The following is a 19,932-nucleotide window of genomic DNA, read 5'->3' on the forward strand; positions in this document are numbered from 1 at the left end:
TCGGCCGCTCCATCACAGCAACCTTTTCTTCACAACCGCCGTAGTTGCCGCTCAAACGATCCCCCGCGGTGAGACGGATGGCTACGCAACGCTTTTATATCCGCAGCGACGGCGTGAAAGGCACCGGGGTCCCCACACATCCTCGCCCGCGTTATGTCACGGGTTCACTTTTCCAACTTTTTTCACTTTCTTTATGCATTTCTTCTTCTGAAAACGTATTATTGTGTGAATGCTGAAATGATTAAACGCATGCTAGCTTTTAGCATCAGGTGAGACTTTTCAAAATAAATACGACATTAGCCATGAATTCAAGCAAGTCACGTGAGCTCAGTGGTTGGAGCAATTACCTTCCACCAAGGGGTACCCGGGTTCAAACCCCGCTTGGACCATATTTGAGCACTTTAAGTCATTTATCTTTCAATTTACTTCATAAGCACACGCATTCAAATTTTATCTTTGTGCTTTTCAGCATTCCCACGTAATTTCTGCAGAAATTACATTTTGTCTAGTTTCACTTCTTTCTTTTTTTTTTAAACGCTTTTCTTCTTTGGACACTTCTGTTTAACACTTGACATTTCTTCTTTTAAACCATTTTCTTCTCACCTTTCCTTCTTTTTAACTGTTTTCTTGTTTACACTTTTCTTCTTAAAAAACTTTTCTTCTTAAAAAAATATATTGACACTTAATTAAATTAGTTGACACTAACTTCTTAGTTTTTTACACTTTTCTTCTTTTTAATTGTTTACACTTTTTTAACACACATTTTTCTTCTTTTGTAGACTTTTCTTCTCAGCTTTCCTTTTAAACATTTCTTTTTGTTGACATGTTTCTTCTTTGCTTGCTCTTTTTGTTTCTTCCTTTTCACATTATTCTTAGAATGAACACTTTTCGTTAACAATTTTCTTCTTTCCTTCTCTTTAAAACTACTGTTTTAATATTGTACCTTGACAACTCTTTTCATGATCGACACTTTTTCACACATTTCTCTTCTTCGAGTACTTTTAACAGGTTCTACTTACTTTACTTTACTAATGCTAGGGCTGTCAGGCGATTAATCGCATGACTTCAATAGTTAACTCACGATTCATCGCAAATTTTATTTCCGTTCTAAATGTACAATAAAATGTACAATCCATTTTTTTCTAAGTTTTCATACTCTTGTTAACAGAAAAGTGTGGGGGGGGGGGTGAAATGTTAAACTAATAGTAATATGGCTGCATCTTTTAGTCATTTCATCGCGCTATTGAGGGAGTTTACATTTTTTTTTGCATTTTTCCATTGGATATCATTAGTTCCACTTTTTCTTCAAAAATTCACGCCTCCCGAGTTCAAGTGTTTTTTTTCCTTCCATTTATCTTTACAATTAACACTTTGTAATTGTCACAAAATGTATCTTTCAATTTACTTCCTAAGCATTCATCTTAGCATCCGGCTATTAGCATTGAGCTTCGCATTCAGCTATTAGCATTTAGCTTTCAGCATTCCCACGCAATTTCTGCAGAAATCGTCTAGTCATTCTTAAAATTGAGGTAAAATAAAAAAGATTCAATGTACTGTCAAAAAACGAGTGTGATTTTGATTTGTGTTGGTCATTTTTCTGCCACTAGATGTCATAATTGCATTTGTAAGACATTGATGACAGCATTATCAGAACTATAAATTAACTCGCTAATGTTGACACACCTAACTAATACTTTTCTTATTATTTAACATTTATGCACAAAAACCTTTTATTAACACAATCTTTCGTAAATGTTTTTGATCAGTTTACTACTTTTCTTATCAACACTTTTTTTCCCCATTCCTCATTTTAAACACTCTTCTTTTTAACACTTATGTAGTTATTGACACTTGCTTTTTAACAAATTTTTTCTCACTCTTCTTCTGCTTAACTTTTAACTTTTTCACACGTATGTAGTTTAGCAGTCATGCTAACAAAATGTAACTGGTATCCGTGGAAAGAGCCACCGACCGACCAAAATAATCAGCGTTGACGAGCTCGGCTTAATCGTTTCCAGCGCAAACGGCAGCCCCGCGCAAGAAAATCAGCTTGCGAACAAGCGTGTACGAAAGCATCGAAATAAGAAGAGAAAAAAAAGTGACAATTATTTGCGGCGGCTGGCAGTGATGCGGCACAAACATTCATCCCGCACGTGACAAAGTCATCAATCTGCATGCCGAGGCCAACGCCGCGACAGGAAATGGCTCACTTGATGGATGGCGACACCTTCCACATCGGAAACAAACATACACAGACCTAATCGTTCATTTCAAGCACTCTTTGATCACTGTATCGGGATTTTGAGTCTACGTTTTAGACAATCAACTAAATGGTCCATCCATTCATTCTCTGAATCGCTTATCCTCTTGAAAAACGCCCTTACATACTGATTAAGTAATATTCGATTAATCGTTTCAGTCCGAGAGTCAGTACGTAATAATAAGGATTTTTTTGTGTGTTTTTTAAACAATCAAATACACAGCATTCTTACTAAAAACCCTATTTAGTGACAAGAGAGTTTTCGATTAAGGCCCATTTCAGACCGGACAACGCGTGCATACACTTTAAAAAAAGAGAAGAAAAAAAGAAGCACGCAGTTAAAAAAAAAAAAAAAAACATGCTGTAAAAAATCTGCAGCAGCGAGGCCGTGAAAGATGAACTCGCGTGAAACGAGGGAACACTGTCTTGGTATTTTTTGTGGACTTTGTAATCAGTCAATTAAAGTAAAAATCCTGATAGAGTAATTATATTGCAGTACTAAATAAGACAAAAAAAAAAAAAAAGAGTTAAGCATTACAGTAATCACAGCGGGTGGTCTCAAAATCTGGTCCAATTATCGGTATGTGTGTACCCTGCTTTACATTTGCTAAAATGATTCGGGAGGGAAAATGACTGATTACACGGGACATCAAAGAGTAAAAAGGACTCAACACACCCCAAACCACTGGGTAATCGCTCACGATCATCTTTACGGACATCCAATAACCAGGCCTTCATTGACTTTTAACACCACGTTGGAATCAAGATCAAAATTGGCCAGATTATCGGTAAATGAGATTGGGCTCAAAAACTGGACCGATTATTGGTACGTGTGTACAACGCTTTACGTTTGCCGAAAAATTACACTTAACATGACCCACCACACCACAGGATAATCCCTCACGATCAAATTGCCAGATTATCGCTACATGTGTAGCCCACTTTAACATGATAAATAAACATAAACTAATAGAAATAGTTCAAATGAATTTTTGGCGTCTATAGCCGTCAATGGCAGTGAATGAGTTAAAATTGGTCGTCGTGATTTTAAGACACCATGGAATTATTATAATGGGGTGAAATAATTAATAAGGCTGACACAATTTGCACCTGAATCAAGAGTGTCATTTCCTGCGGCTTGAGCTGACCTCTGGCCCGCTGTCGCCCCTGGTGGCGCCTTTGTGACATGACACGACAAGACAAGACCCCCTCATTCCAACGAGACGTTACATCAGCTCCACTCATCTGTGAGCTAACACTAGCGGCTGAGCGCATCCGATGTGCTAATCTCACTCTCGGTTATGTGACGCTTCCAAATGTTGTGGGAACGAGGGTGCGAGTCATCGCGTGGGTGTGCAGCCGAGTGGATGTTTGGCTCAAGTGCCGCGAGCGCTTCGCTGATGCAGACAGGAAGTTGGCCGATGCTACGCTACACAAATAGACGATAAAGGGGGCTCACAATTTGTGATGTACACTCTAAAAAGAGTTGTTGAAAATTGTTGAACCAGTTTAAGATTACAAATTGAATTGTTGACCAACTTAAAAAAATTAAAATAAAATCGCTTCAATTGGTAACACACGATTTAATTAAGTTAGTTCAAAGTGAATATCTTAAGTTTGTTTTGTTTGTTAAGTAAATTTTGCAAAAATTACTTTAGATAAATTTACCGTAATTCAGGGGAATATATTAAATGTAATGAACTAATTAATTAAACTTAACATATTCACTTTGGACTAACTTAATTCAATCGTGGGTTACCAATTGAAGCATTTTTTTTTAAGTTGATCAACATTTCAATTTGTAATGTGAAAATGGTTCAACAATTCTCCTTTTTAGAGTGTACACTACATCGGATTGGGCGATTAATCAATTTGATCGATTACGATTTTTTGGGCATTGTGTCACAAAATGTTAAATTGCCGTCCATTACAAATGCTTTATTATTAATGGTTGTGTTTAAAGGAATGTTTTCCACGTAGCGCTGCAACTAACAATTCTAATCTAAGTAATCGATTGCCGGTAATTTGATTACTTTTAGATCTGATGAATCTAATCCTTAATAGCAGCTGTCTGAAAATCAGCAAAAAAAAAGTCATATGTTTTTTTTTTGTCAAAATAAAACTAGATGTTTTCAAATGTCTTGTTTTGATTCAACACAAAGATCATCAATCTCGCATGGAGGACTACAGAAATCGGAAAATATTAATTGTGAGGATTTGGACAGTTTAAAAAGGTCTCTAAAATAGTTGTCAATGAATTTGACAATTAATTATTATTTACCAATTGCTTGTGCGGTCCACATATATATAGATCGTATTCACATGACGTCGTTTGCCCCACATTGTGTGCGGTTCACGGTTCCATGGAACGTGGAATGGCAGCGGACAAAGAAGTGTCCGGAATTGCAAAGATAAACTGAAAAGGTTTCCAACCGCCAAAGTCTACCGAAGTGTGTTCAGACCGTTTTGATTCAGGTAAGTGTCATTGTAAGATGGTGAAAAAAGCTTTTACCATCATGCGATCGTGATATTTGTGAGCCGCTAACTGTGGCTAGCGCTGGCTAAAAATACATCTGGTGGTCAACAATGAATTTGTGATTTCAACACTTTGTATTTATTCAACTACTAAAGCTGCTCAACTACTTAAAAGCGTCATCGTAGCATCATTCATGCCTATTCATCCCTGCACTTTGTTTTTGTCAAGTACAAATGATGAAATTCAAGCCTCGTGTATTTTTATTACTCATTTTCATTCTAAGCATGAAGCTTTTCTTTTTATATGTTTTTATCTTGTGTTATTTTCACAAGTCTTGGGACTTACTGGGCTAACCTGGGACCTCGGTGATTGTATTTCGTGCCATGTCATGTGGAAATGTGTGTTAAGACAAAAACAAATAAAAAAATCCTTGGATGTTTGCGTCCTTGAATTTTGAGAAAATAAATGCTTTGAATCCTTGAAATATCAACTTTAAATATAACTTGAAAAGAGAATGTCAAAATAAAAATAAGAAAGTGAAATAAGAATAGAATATACTGAAATAATAGAAAAACGGTAAGAACAAATGCTGACTGTTCCTGTGCGTTTTAGCCTCTTGGGGGCAGTGTGGTGCCGTGCATTCATGGTGTACACACTTAAAAGTGAGTACAGAAGTAAGTTACAAATTAATTCGATTAAAATAGCTCGTTTTTCACACATTGGGAAGAATTTGTGCCTTTGCGTAGTGTTATCTCACCTGTGGGTATTTATTTTATGAGGGAAAAACACTCCCGAAGTCGATTCCAGTTAGCATTTGGTAGGGATTCTCCCTTCGCTTTTAGCATTAGCGCTAGGCTAGCGATGTTTTAAAAACAAAGCATGTTTTGTATTTAAATATACAGTAGATGTTATTATGATTGTCGCGTGTTTGGGTTTACAGTTTACTCCAACGTGGATGTCAATTAACAGCTTAAAGGACACTACGCTACACTCTTGCTAGTTGCTAATGGAGTGTCGGGCTTTCAATGGCTTGTCAAAAACGGGGGGGTGGATCGTTTCATTCTGTGCTCATCTGCCCTCACACCAAGACGAAAAAAAATGTGTTCATACGTACGACAAATCGTCGTAGTCGGTGATTCGGATTCTGGCCATGCGAGCCAGGATGTCCATCATGCGCAGACCTTGGTCCGTCTGAAGGCCGCTGAGGAGGCAAAATAGAAGAAAAAAAGTCATGACTTCATCACATGAGACTTAAAAAGACTTTTTAAAGCCATTTGAAATTCCATTTCACGATTGATCGCGCACTCACTCGGTGTCCGTGATGACGTATCCGAAGACGTCGTCGGCCTCGCCCCCGCCGGCCTTGACGTCCAGCTGGAGTTCGTCGGGCATATTCTGACGCGTTTCCTGGTATTTGACGGCGGCCAGTGGCGGGGCCACCGCCTTCACCCAGCCCGCCACCTCCGACATTTCCTCCACCGACTGCGTGGCGTCTTTCTTTTGCACCCACACGCCTTCCTCGCTGGTGCGGCTGCGGACGTTCTCCAGGCCCGAGCGACGATGAAGAGGAGGCGGCGGCGGCGAAGCCGTGAAAGAGGAAGAGGCTCTTTGGTCCAAATAGGCCAGAAGTTTGCTGAAGACGTTTTCACCGCCAGCCTGGAAGCAAAGTTACACTTTGATGTACGTATGTTCATTTAGCCAGTTAACACAATGGCAGAGTGCCGTTATTTTACAGACGAAATTAGCAATTAGCTTCCGACAGCTAGCACCATTGCAGCGTGCCTCTATTTATGTACTGTGCTGATTTTAGCTAACACAACTGTAGCGCACCTCTTATATGCAATTTTTTCCTATTTTCAATGCTAATTTTAGCCAGCTAGCATGCTAGCTAAAGGTAATGAACACAAAACGTATTTCATTAGCTTTAGCCAGCTAGATGATGTTTTCACTGCCAGCTTGGAAGCAAAATTACACTTTGATGTACATACGTTCAATTAGCCAACGAATGGCAGAGTGACGTTATTTTACGCAATTAGCAGTAGTTTTCGACAGCTAGCACCATTGTAGCATGCCTCTACTGTCTTGATTAGCTAACACAACCGTAGCGCAATATGCAATTAGCTTTAGCCAGCTAACACAACCAAAGTGCGCCTTAATTTTACGTACACTTTTAGCGTTAATTTTATCCAGCTAACATGCTAGCTACAGAAAACTAACAATGCAACTTATGTATTTTACAGATTCTTTCAATTTTAGCCAACCAGCACAACCACAAAGCACCTTTATTTTACCTACATTTTCAATGCTAATTTTGGCCAGCTAGCATGCTAGCTAAAACTATAGGTAATGAACACAATGCATATTTAATTAGCTTTAGCCAGGTAGCACAACCTTAACATACCTTTATTTTATGTACACTTTTAGCGTTAATTTTAGCCAGCTAGCATGTTAGTTACCGCTAACAACATAATGTAGCGTGCATATAATGTAGCGTACATATAATATAACGTCAATGTATTGTGTATACTGATGACAATAAAAGTCATTCCATTTTATTTTATACAGCTAGTGTTAGCATTAACCAGCTCGTAAAACTCCCGAGCATTTCTATTTTACACACGCTGTTAGTCTTCATTTTAGTCACCTCACAAAATCATAGTGAGCTTCTTTTACAGACACTGCTAGCTTTAGCCAAATAGCTTTTGAATGCGCCATTAGCTTTAGTCAGCTACCACGACCGAAGGACGTATGTCTATATAATTAAAGGTGCAACAATTCATCGATTAATCTTGAGTATTGCTTAACTCATTCACTGGCAGCTATTTTCACTGGAGCAACCCCCTTCGCTCCCAGCTGTTTTTACAGAATGTTGACTGATTTTGCAAGGCCCACAGAATATTGTGTTAATAAGATTAGAGTCCCTTCCTTCATCAGGAAAAAAAAGTTTCCATTTTGCAGCAATTAGCATTAGAATATAGTTATATATAAGTTTTATCATTATTCACAAACCTGTTAAAAACACTGTCAAAAAGAGCTTGTTGCAACATGGCTGATCTCGTACTCTGCTGCCACCTGCTGGCCGTTTTTTGTAATAACTACCATTGCTTTAAGCCACCTCTTCATGTCGGAGCTGCATCAAAGCCTTCTGTATGCGCTTGCATTAAAAAAAACACCATTAAAACGTATAAATACGTTTTTGGGAGTGAAGGACAGAGTATTAAAAAACGTCTTTACACGTTTTTGGGTTTGAATGAGTTCATATTCCTAATGTCAAACGACATTAATAGAGAAATCATCCAACAGGCTCACCTTGTCCTTCACATTGTCGTCGTTTGTCGGTGGCTGGACTTCTGTTGGCACAAAAATGTCAATTATTACCAATATCATCATCTTCTAGTTCTAACAATGATGGCCTCTTTTTGCATTCAAATTTGTGATTTGACAGCCGTCAAGTTTGAGTGGCGGCACCTTGAGATAGGTCAGAAGAGGCCATCTTGAAAGTGGGAGCTTCCTCCACGTTCTTCTCATCCCCGGCAATCTCTTTCCTTTCGTCGTCTTTGCCGTCACTCGGCTCGCCTCCCAAGTCTCTCGGCCCCGGTCGGGCCCGATCCCGGTCCTTGTCCACCACTTGCAAAGCGTCCACGATGAGGTCGGACAGCCGGCCCACGTCGTGCGGCGATAGGTTGTCCACGTTCAGGTGCTGCCTGCCCATGTTCTTCAACACATTCTGGATAAACTTCTCTGCAGGAGAACAAATGATTTGATTTGGATTTGTCCCAAACAAGTGCAAGATATTATGTTGTTTTCATTCTTGCAAAAATGAAAAAATGTCTGCTCGAGAAGGTGCTGAATCTTTACATTATCCTTAAAAACATACATGATCCACAAATCCATACAATTTAGAAGATAAAATATTTCAAATTAAGAACAAACATTGCTCAATTTTAAATGTGAAAAATATAGTACATATTTAGAACAAATTTTTTACTGATATCTGATCTAAAAGATGAATAGTTGGCAAACTTAATTTCATAAACTCTTTTCATTTCCACATTTTCAATTTCCAAACTTACATGTTGTTTGATTTGACCATTTCCAAATAGCATGTACTTAGATTTGTTCAGGTTTAATGATAATTTATTCACTGTACATCAAAACATCTCTTTTCTTTCAAATCTCCTTGTTTAGAAAATTTGCGTCAACAGCAAAAACCACCTTTACACGACGTGCGTGCCAAAAAATCGATTCTCATTTAGTACGATTCAGAATCGATTTTAAATGTCCCGAAATCGATTTTATTCAAATTATTTTATACTATCTTGCCCTTGTTTGTATGTGCCTTTATTGGGGGTGCTGTTCATGTTGTTCCTGATTTGGCCACTTAGGGGCAGTGTGGTTCCGCGCGTTCTGATACACTGTTAAGTTGTAGCCACATGAGAGAGTAAAAGGAAAAAGTCACGCTCAAGTTATGCCAATGAAAGTTGTTCTTTTTGCAGCGTAGGAAGCACATATACTGGCGAGTAATGTTGACATGCTTCTCTGTAAACATTCCTGAAGTGTTTTGTATGAATAGCCGTTCTTTAGAGTGATAAAAGTGTCGCGAGTAGCGCGCTAATTAGCATTAGCGAGTCAGACTGGAATAGATCATGAAATCATTGTCAATCAAGTCATTTTGAATAAAAAAAATCCTTCTGAATCGATTCTGAATTGAATCGCAGACCCAAAAAATCAGAATCGGATCGAATCTTGAAACAGGGTTTCACCCACCCCTACTTTACACATATCAATGTATAAAATAAACTGCTAGGGTGCCGAGATCGACCCCTGCGGTACACCACAGCTAATATTCAAGCACATTAAATTATGGGGATCTATTTAGACAGGCTGTCTCAGATTACTGATGTGACTTTAGCCATTTTCCATTGTACCAATTCCACACTAGAGCGGCATTGTTTGGCCCCAAGTGCTTGCTTTTCCGTTACACTTTTTCGGTGCCGTGTCGTCACGGTTTATCTAAACAAAGTGGTCATATTCAAACTGCACATAATGGGTACAGTCACAGTGGTTTAAAAAAAATATGTTTTATGAACATTTAGGCCTACTACTAAGAGCTATTTATTATTATTATTGTTATTTATTATTAGCTCATTAGTATTACAAAAACATACAGTGATGACGTAAATTACCAGAATGTAAAGAATTGAACCATTTTGGTCCCAATATTTGCTTCCCCTCTTTGGACATGTGTTCAAAAATCTTTTGCTTAAACGTTTATAGCTACTGCGACACTGATGCTAGTTTTGTTAGCCCGTCCATGCTGTTTCCCACGATGTGTTAGCATGAAGCTAGCAATTGTGGTTGTTTGAAATACACAGCATATAATTGTCCTCCGTTCTCCATTTAAGACCAGAACGTACCGTCCACTAACGTGAGAGGCTTCTTGGCAGAAGCTCCCGGAGGTTTAGGTCTGGGTTTGAAGTTCCTGGGGGCAGAAGAAGCTTCTGGGTGGGTGTAGACGGGTCTGAGGCGGGACGGTGCGTCAGGCTGCGTGGAGAGAAGCTGCCTCAGGACGTTCAGGAGAATTTGGAGCCGATCCACTGACGGGTTCTGCTTCACTTTGAGGGACGACAACGCCTGAGAACTCGTCGGGTCCGACTCGGAGGTGTACAGGTCCGACTGGACTCGGCCATTCTGGAAAACACAAAGTTATTCCAGTTTCCTGGTTCACGGAGAGACACGGAGAGACAGTTTTTGAGCAAGGAAAGACCTTCAAAAACCAGATGTGCAAATTTCTGCTGAAATTGCGTGTGAATGCTGAAAGATGAATGATAATATATGAATGATGTGCTCAGCTTTATTATTACAATATATGACATTGAATATAATGGACGTTAAATAATTGTCCAATGATTATTATTTCAAATTGAAGTTGGACTCAAATCTGCTTCAATCGTGACACGAACCGTGGTCTCCCACGCACTATGAATGGGAAATGTTTCACATAAAATATTAAATTGGGTGAAAACTGTCAAGTGCGTTGAATGAGAAAAATGATCAGCCCGGTTGGCGTGACTATTTGGAGCAAGTTGAAATTGGAACGGTGTCGATCGGATGTTGCATGTGTGAATTGAATGTGGACAGAACAGGATATGAATATGAGCCCTTATCGCCACGCCGGACGGGTCCCATATGCCCGCCGGGGTCCCGGTGGGGTGGGTGGGGGATTGGTGGGCCGGTGCGCCTCCTGCCCCCGCCCGGTTGGGGAAGGCCCCGCTGGTCGCTCCTCTTAACTCACTACACTAGGTTTGCACAATACACTTTTATAGACATATAGGGCACATAACACACTTTGGGGGGTGGGGTAGGGTGGAAACACCGTCTTCACCCTACAACTCCCCTCCAATTTTAATACACCACACAACTTGGGGGTGGGGGTGGGGCTTGTGGGGGTGCCATCGGTTGGGGGCCGCAGTATAGAGCAGTGCTGCGGTCCCCTGTCCGGCTTTGTTGGGGGGGGCAGTGGTGGGGGTTGCGGGGTGGGGGGGGGTGCTGGGGGTGGGGGGTGGGGGTGGTTTTCTTTGGTCCCCTTGGGTCTCCTGACGGCGGTGTTCGGTTTAGGTGAACGGTATGAGATTTTTTCTAATAGGTTTTTTTGGTGAGCTAACAAATACACGCACGCACGCACGCACGCACGCACGCACATACACATACTCACCCACACACACACAAAAAAAAATAAAAAATAAAAAAATAAAATAAAAAATAAAGAGCAATGATGATGACATTTCCGAATGAACAATACTGAGCTCTTTATTAGAAAAAAGAAAGAAAGAAAGAAAAAAAAATAAATAAAGGATATGAATATGAATAAGTCGAACTAGAAAAAGTGCCATTTCTGCAGAAATTGCACAGGAATGCTGAAAGCTGAACGGTAATAAAAGCTGAATGCATGTGGAATGCTTATAAAGTCAATCGAAAGATCAATTACGTGAACATTTGTCATTATTAATTGCGGTCAAAAGAAAAAGGAGCTTCAAAAGGGAATCGAACCCCGCCACCGCCTGCTTACTGGACAATCAAGTAGGACTTGGAAAAAGTAATAATAATAATAAAGTGACAAAACCTTGCTCAGGCTTTCAGCGCCGCCCGCCTTCGGGACAAGTCGGAGACGCTGGAGGTACGTCTGCAGGTTCCTGCTAAGCTCCGCCTCCACCGGCTTCAGCCTCCTGTCGACCGGCTCCGTCGCCTTGTTCGCCGGCCTGCCGATGAGCTGCGTTTACCCATCATGCACCGCTTCCCCATCGTCCCCGAGCGTCTTACCTGCCGTCCGCGTCGGCGGCGGCACTCGTCGCCGATCGCGGAGGAATCTTCTGGACTTTGGTGAGCTCTTTGGCCAGAACATGCTGGGTGGCGTCATCCTCCCACGTCAAACCTGCAACGGTGACAAATTACACTTTAGTAGTCGGACACAACAAGCTCTGTTTAAGTTTGAACTAGGGATAGACCGATTATTGGCCTGGCTGATTATCAGCGCCGATATTTGGCATTTTGAAAATGATCGGCATCAGGCTTTTTTATGAATCTTAAGGCCGTTAAAGAAAGGGAGTGCTTGCGAACGTAGGGCTTTCATCAGGATTTGTATGTAAGCTGTTCATAGACGGGTTTTTTACGTGTCGCAAAGACACTTCAAACATATTCAGACCATTTTTAACTGTCTGTGAAGATCTACTGAAACCTTTTTAATAAACCCTGACAAAAATAAATAAAATGGCTACATTCGCATGCATTTGTCGCTGAGTGAGATACAGGGAGCTTTTCATTTTATGGATTTATTTAAATTTCCACTTTAAAAAAAAAATGATGCTGACACTGGGAACGCCCTACACTTTTTATTTTATAATAAATAAATAAATAAAATGAAGTAATGATGTTGAAATATTAGGTAACTTTTTTGCTTAGTTTTTAATTTAGCTTAACACATGATGATGAACCTGGAAGCTCCCTGCAGTTTTTGTTATAATTTTTAAACAAAGCTGTCAACTCTTTATTTTAAAAAAATATATCAATTGACGTTAAGGACACACCCACTGTATACCGCCAATAACGTCAACCACGTTTTTTTTTCTCAATGGGCAACGCAACGTCTTGCGCATCTATGGTTTGCGAATGGGATGGCGGAAAAAAACGAAAAACAGCCACTAACTATGGCCAGCAGATGGCAGCGTTGTATCTCTTTTCAATGGTAGTATCAAATGACAAGAAAACATGGCGGATCTTAGGAAATAGAACGTTTTCAAGGATGACAAGAATGATCAAAGCCTTTGTCACATTAAATCTAATTCACAGAGCATCACTAAACAAAAAATTCTTTGTGTCAAAGTCACTCTTGTGCAGAAAATGCATCTTTTCACAAAAAGCTTGTTTTCTCCTTATCTTTTTAATTTTCGCTCAATGTCACTCAAATGACCTATTTTCAAATGAAACTTGGGATCTATTTGCTTGCTTAACGACCCCTGACGGGAAAAGCCGAAAGGAAAATAAGTATTTAATTTAGCTCCTTGCAGTTTTTGTTATAATTTTTAAACAAATCTTGTCAATGCTTTATAAATTTAAAATTAAAAGAAGAGTTCTGTTTTGTTCTTTGACATTTTTTTTATGTTGTCGCTAACATTTTCTCTTTTACTGCAAATGAATATGGCCTTGAAATATCGGTAATCGGTCACCTCGACTACTGATAATTGGTATCGGTCTCTCACTAGTTTGAACCACTTGACAGAAAAGCACAAGATACTTCAGACATGAAAAATGTATTTCGGATCAGATCTCTGAATTGACTTTGAACCGCCAACCGCAGCCCGTCTATTTCCCTTTCTGTGACATTTTAGCTCGGCTGACATCTCTTCGCATTCAAACAAGCAATTAACAATTCCTACTCATCTCTCGGCATCCACCGTAGCGCCTCGTTAACGTCCGACCAGACGAACAGTCACCATCAAAAGCGCCATAAAGGCCTTAGCAGCATGCTAACAGATGGGAGGCTAATAAAGCAAGTCAGGCGTGAAGCTCGGGAGCGGACAGCAACACACATTCTCTCTCTCATCTCGTCTCGTGCTCGCGTGGCGTCCAAACTACTCGTGGTTCCCTCCGCCTCGTCATGCTGGAATCTTTTGTCAAATGATCAATGCGGCTTCTTTTTTTATGGAGCATTTTTCTCTCCTTTAAGATGTCACTCAAAGCAAAGTGGCCTCATCAGGAGATCACAGAAGAGGGCGCCTGTCTGCTTTATGTCTCCCTCTAGTGGACGCTGGAGCGCTTTTCAACTCTTCTCATGAATGCAGATGATTCGGTTCTTAGCTACGGAAGCCTATTGCTGCCACGCCCCAAAAAATTACAAAGTTAATCACATCATAATGTATTAAATTTTTCGTTTTAATGTGATAAAATTCATGTCAAAAGTGCTAAATTTCACATTTCAACATGATACATTTCATGATAAGTTCCACTTTATAAGGTGATAATATATATATATATATATTTTTTTTTTTGTATCACGTTAACATGAGGAACGTAATACCCTCGTAAGGAATATGTCAAATGTTTGGCTTTTTGCTTTTATTAATATTAATATCAAATATAAAACATATGAAAAAAATCACTGAGTGAGCTGAAATTGCACCCAATTGTCCAAAACATGTTGAAGTTCAAAATGGCACCGTCCAAAATTTCAAAATGACCATTGTCATTATTATATGTGGGAAACAAATTTTTATAGTATACATGAGTAAAAATGTCCAAATTTTGGCCCATTGACTCCCATTATAAATCTGAATTTTCATGCATTTCCCGCAATGACCTAATTTATCGCTTCACTGGGGCATCAAATAAACGTAGAAAATTTGTTTTGACTTAAGTCATAAAAGCCATAATACACCGTATGGCGCTAGAGAGCTAATTATCATTTTTGGTTGAGCTGACTTATTTGCGTCCTCTGTCCCCAATCTTATACCAAAACATGAAAGCATGGTTGGGATCGAGAGCGCAGGCAGGCCTGTGAGCGTGTGTGCACGCAGTAACAGTGACGTGCACACGCGTGACGCGTATGAGTGTATGTGTACACGCGTCCGTGATTATTCCAATTTAAATGTGTTTTTTATATATATATATAACCCATATATATATATATATATATATATATAAATATAACCCATATATATATATATATATATATATATATATATATATATATATATATATATATATATATATATATATATATATATATATATATAACCCATGTGTGGGAAACAATATATATATATATTATATATATATATAACCCATATATATATATATATATATATATATATATATATATACAGATGATAGTTAGTTGCACTCTTAGGACAATATTGCTTTTATTGTCCATAGAGGGCATCAAAAACAAATAAATAAAAACTATATATTTATGGACATTTTGAGTGGTCGCAAGTAAAGAAATATTCAGGAACGACTTAGATATCACACTTCTAATAATGAGCCAAATTTTGGCTCATTTAATTTATGTCGTAAAAAAAATATGTTACAGGGGTTTTAAAACATCAAATCTTGTTATAACGTCAAACTCATCACGATTTGATGTGAAATGTATTGTATTAGAAAGTGACATAAAATGTGACCTTTGTCACGTTGCAACATGAAATTAATCACGAAATGTATTAAATTATACCATGAAATTTATGACATTGAAATGTGAAACTGATCACATTCACTTCCTGGGTGGAGTTTGCATGCGTGCCCTGCGATTGGCTGGCAACCAGTCAAGGATGTACCCCGCCTACTGCCCGAAGCCAGCTGGGATGGGCTCCAGCAACCCCCGCGACCCTTGTGAGGACTAAGCGGTGAAGAAAATGGATGGATGAAATCCAGCATACATATTGTGTGCATTGCGTGCATTTACCCGCAGCGGCCATCTTGTCCAGCAGCAGTCGAAAATGTTGAACGACGGGCAGGGTGACGTCGTACGAGTAAACGTCACTCACCGGGACGGAGTTACACCTTCCGAACATCCCGTCTGCAAACGCGCGGAGACAAAAGTATTGGGACACAGGCCGGGCACACCACAAGTCAAAACCATAAAACAATCTCACCGTTGACGCAAAGCTCGAACGGCGTGCACAGTTCTCGCTCAAATAGACAACCTGGAAATAACACAAGGAATTGACTTCAAAGCTGCCCCACAAAAATGTACTGAATCACTTGTTGCTGAATTATTAATAAAAATGGCCAAATAGACCGTAAAGTGGCAAATGACAATATTATGGTTATTATGTTATAATATGGAGTTTATTCTCATCGGCCAAAATCTGATGATCCCTTCCCCCATTAACAGAATACAACATATGACAAGGATAATGATATTCAAACTTTTTTTTTTTTTAATCGCCAAAAAACTAGAAAAAAACAAAAAACATCAAAATTTTCTCTTTGTGGTAAAGTTAGTACTAAAGGACAATGTACTATAAAACAGTCAAATATTCTGCCTGTATTTCATCTTTGTTGTTGTAAGTGCTAAAGGAGATATTCTGGACATGATATATATTTTTTTTTAATTCATCGGCCGATTAATCGCATATCAGAATTTTATTCAAATTCAAAAATCCATACCAGCTATAGCCAGTTATAGCTTTAAACATGGGTTCAAGTTTCAAATGATGGGTTCAAGTCTGGGTTAGGGTTTCAAACCAAAAATTAGGGTCGGGTTCTGGCTTCAAATTTTTTCATAGCAGGGTTTAGGTTTTGAAATGAAAGTTTCAGCAAAGTTTAGGGTTTGAAGGCAGGGTAAAGATGTTAAACAAGGGTTTCAAATTAGGGTTACAAGAAAAGGTAAGCGGGCCAATTTAGGATGTCAAGCCTAGGGTAAGGTTTTAAATGTCCGTTTATTGTTTCAAACCCGAGTTTAAACAAAGTTTATATTTTCAAATTAGTGTTTTGAGTTTGGGTTAGGGCTTCAAAATAAAAAAAATTGGGTTAGGGTTTCAAACCAGTGTTAGGGTATTAAATTAGGGCTTCAAGCAATAGTTAGGGTTTCAAACGAAGATTTTCACGTTTTTAAGTCGACGATTCAAAGATTTTCAAATAGCAGGGTTTGGGTTTCAAGCTTTGGATAGGGGTTCCAACAGGGGTTATAGTTTCAAGGTAGGTTTCAAATGAAGGTTTCAAGTAAAGGTTAGGGTGTCAATTCATGGGTTTCAAGCCTGGTTGATGGTTTAAAAAAAAAAAAAAGAAGTTAGCCAGTCTGTCTTATTGGAAACAGGGTTTTAACATTTATTTCGGGTTTCAGACAAGGCTGAGAGTTACAAATGAGGGTTCCGGGACTGGGTTAGGGTTTCGAAACAGGGTTTCAAGCCTACTGACATAAATCTGCCAGCTGAATGTGTGATGCGCGCAAGCGGCTGCTAAACCACACGTTTACACGGCGTGAGACGGAGCAAAGGGATGGATGCCGTAACCGTGGCAACGGCTCGTCATCTGCGAGACGATCAAAGGACAGACGGACACGCAGCCACATCCCTTTGTCACCTGTGGTTGAGGCGTGAAAAGGAGTGCTGGGTGGGAAAGTGAGGAGGAAGGGGAAGTAGAAAAGGAGGAAGATGACGAGTTGGAAGACGAGGGGGAAAAGGAGCAGGAGGAAGAGGAGGAGGAGGAAGAGGAGGAAGACAAGGAGGAGGAAGAGATAGAGGAGGAAAAGGAAGAGGTGGAAGAGGCAGAGGAGGAGAATGAAGAGGATAAATTGGGAGAAGGAAGAAAAGGAGGAGGAGAAAGAAGAGAAGGCAAATGGAGGAAAATGAGGACGATGAGTAAGAGTAAGAAGGAGGGGATAGAAAAGGAGGATGAAGGATTAGAGAAGGAAAAGGAAGAGGAGGAAAAGGAGCAGAAGGAAGGGGTGGAAGAGGCAAAGGAGGAGAATGAAGAGGAGAAATAGGAGAAGGAAGGGGAGATGGAGGAAGAGGAGGGAAAGGGGAAGAAGAAGAACAGGAGGAAGATGAGGAGACGGTAGGGAGGAAGAGGAAGAAAAGGGGGGGAAACAGGAGGAAGAAGAAGGGGAGAAAGAGGAAGAGAAAGAAGAGAAGGCAGATGGGGAGGAGGAGAAAGAGAAACAGAAAAAGGAGGAAGAGGTAGAAGAGGAGAAAAATGAAGAGGAGACAGAAAAAGATGACAAGGAGGGGGAACAGGAGGAAAACAAGTAAGGAGAGGAGGTAGACGAGGAGGATGAAGAGTTAGAGGAGGAAACGTAAGAGGAGGAAAAGGAGTAGAAGGAAGCTGTGGAAGAGGAAGAGGAGGAGAATAAAAAGGAGAAAAGGGAGAAGGAAGGGGAGGAGGAGTAGGAGGAGGAAGAGGAGAGGGGAAGGGAAAGAAGAAGAACAGGAGGAAGATGAGGAGACGGTAGGGAGGAAGAGAAAGAAAAGGGGGGAGACCAGAAGGAAGAAGAAGGGGAGGAAGAGGAAGAGAAGGCAGAGGAGGAAGAGACGGAGGAGGAGAAAGAGAAACAGAAAAAGGAGGAAGAGGTAGAAGAGGAGAAAAATGAAGAGGAGACAGAAAAGGATGACAAGGAGGGGGAACAGGAGGAAAACAAGTAAGGAGAGGAGGTAGACGAGGAGGATGAAGAGTTAGAGGAGGAAACGTAAGAGGAGGAAAAGGAGTAGAAGGAAGCTGTGGAAGAGGAAGAGGAGGAGAATAAAAAGGAGAAAAGGGAGAAGGAAGGGGAGGAGGAGTAGGAGGAGGAAGAGGAGAGGGGAAGGGGACGAAGAAGAACAGGAGGAAGATGAGGAGAAGGTAAGGGAGGAAGAGGAAGAAAAGGAGGAGGAGAAACAGGAGGAAGAAAAAGAAGACGAGGAGGCCAAAAAGGATGAAGAGTTAGAGGAGGAAAAGGAGTAGACGGAAGAGGTGGAAGAGGAGGAGAAAAGGGAGAAGGAAGGGGAGGGGAGTAAGAGGAAGAAAAGGAGGAGGAGAATCAGCAGGAGAAAGAAAAAGAAGAGGAGGAAGAGTTAGAGGAGGGAAAAGGAGCAGAATGAAGTGGTGGAAAAGATAGAAGAGGAGAAGGAGGAAGAAGAAGACGAAGGCTCGGTGAACTATTTCGGGGCATCCGTGACTCGTGCGGTCACGCCCCCGAAAGGACTCAGCGGGAAATGAGAGGAGGACTTCGTTTCCCATGATGCACTTGGCCACCTGCTGCTCTCTCCATCACTTCATGGACAAAAAGAACTTGCAGGTGAGGCTTTGCAACCATTGTTAGCGCCTTAAATGAGCGTTTCAACAGCGTTACGCTTTCAAACTGGCCTTTTTACGACTGGGTTGGGGTCTCAAGACGCAGTTTTGAGTCTGGGTTCGGGTCTCTAGCCAGAATATTAGGCTCTCAAATGTGGATTTTTAAAGCCTGGGTTAGGCTTTTAAATCGGGGTTTTAAGCCTGGGTTCGGCTTTCAGGCCAGGATTAGGCTTTCAGATCGTTTTGAACCTGTGTGAGGGCTTCAAGTTAGCGTTTGAAGCCTGGGGCGGGATTTCATAGCCAAGATTAGACTTTGACATTTCGGTTTTTAAAACTATTGTTTCAAGATAGTTTGGGTTTCAAATAAGGATTAAGCATTCAAATTGGCTTTTCAAGGCAGGGTTTGGTCTTCAATTTGGGGTTTTCAAGCCTGGGTTCGGGTTTCAAGCAAGGTTTAGGAATTCAGGTGAGGGTTTTAAACCTGTATCTGGGGCAGGTTTCTAGCCAGGGTTTAGACTGGGTTAGGGTTTCAAATGGGATTTTCAAGCCTGGGTTAGGGTTGCAGATGAGGGTTTAAACTGGGCTTCAAATTTGGGATCGGGTTTCTAGCCAGGTTAGGCTGTTAAAATAGGGTTTCAAGCCTGGTTTAAGGTTTTAAGCCAGGATGATGTCTTCTCGTTTCTGGCAAATTGTGTCGGGCTGTTAAGTGTCCACTAATTAAAGATGTGCCGATTGTGTTTGTGTGAAAGCGTTGCCATGACGACTCTCGTCGGACGACCTTCAAATTAGTAGCGATTCGGCGAGCGTGACTGATGCACATTTATTATTATTTTTTTATATTTGGACAAAAACTACTTCTGGCGAAACAAGTGAACCTTCAACGTCGTCCTCGGGTGAACATAAAAGTCGTTTCGACACACCTGCGCTTCCT

At 40.4% G+C, this 19,932-nt stretch overlaps 1 protein-coding gene across 2 annotated transcripts in view; it reads right to left on the reverse strand.

The window, feature by feature from the left end:
* LOC147180417 (receptor-type tyrosine-protein phosphatase N2-like) overlaps positions 1–19,932 on the reverse strand; it is a 92,219-nt gene that overhangs the window by 69,555 nt on the left and 2,732 nt on the right. Inside the window, exons 2-10 of one of the 2 annotated variants that reach the window (XM_086071445.1) lie at positions 15,884–15,934; positions 15,694–15,807; positions 12,057–12,168; positions 11,860–11,995; positions 10,154–10,427; positions 8,205–8,477; positions 8,046–8,086; positions 6,046–6,392; positions 5,851–5,937 (exon numbers count right to left, since the gene is read on the reverse strand). In XM_086071445.1, coding sequence (XP_085927571.1) covers positions 5,851–5,937; positions 6,046–6,392; positions 8,046–8,086; positions 8,205–8,477; positions 10,154–10,427; positions 11,860–11,995; positions 12,057–12,168; positions 15,694–15,807; positions 15,884–15,934 — 1,435 coding nt within the window. Of the gene's footprint in view, positions 1–5,850; positions 5,938–6,045; positions 6,393–8,045; positions 8,087–8,204; positions 8,478–10,153; positions 10,428–11,859; positions 11,996–12,056; positions 12,169–13,669; positions 13,922–15,693; positions 15,808–15,883; positions 15,935–19,932 lie in introns of those variants that run through there. The other variant, XM_086071454.1, reaches the window with a different exon arrangement.

This window comes from Leptonotus elevatus, chromosome 1, assembly GCF_054856555.1.
Source record: "Leptonotus elevatus isolate MCC_2025b chromosome 1, RoL_Lele_1.0, whole genome shotgun sequence".
Taxonomy (NCBI): domain Eukaryota; kingdom Metazoa; phylum Chordata; class Actinopteri; order Syngnathiformes; family Syngnathidae; genus Leptonotus; species Leptonotus elevatus.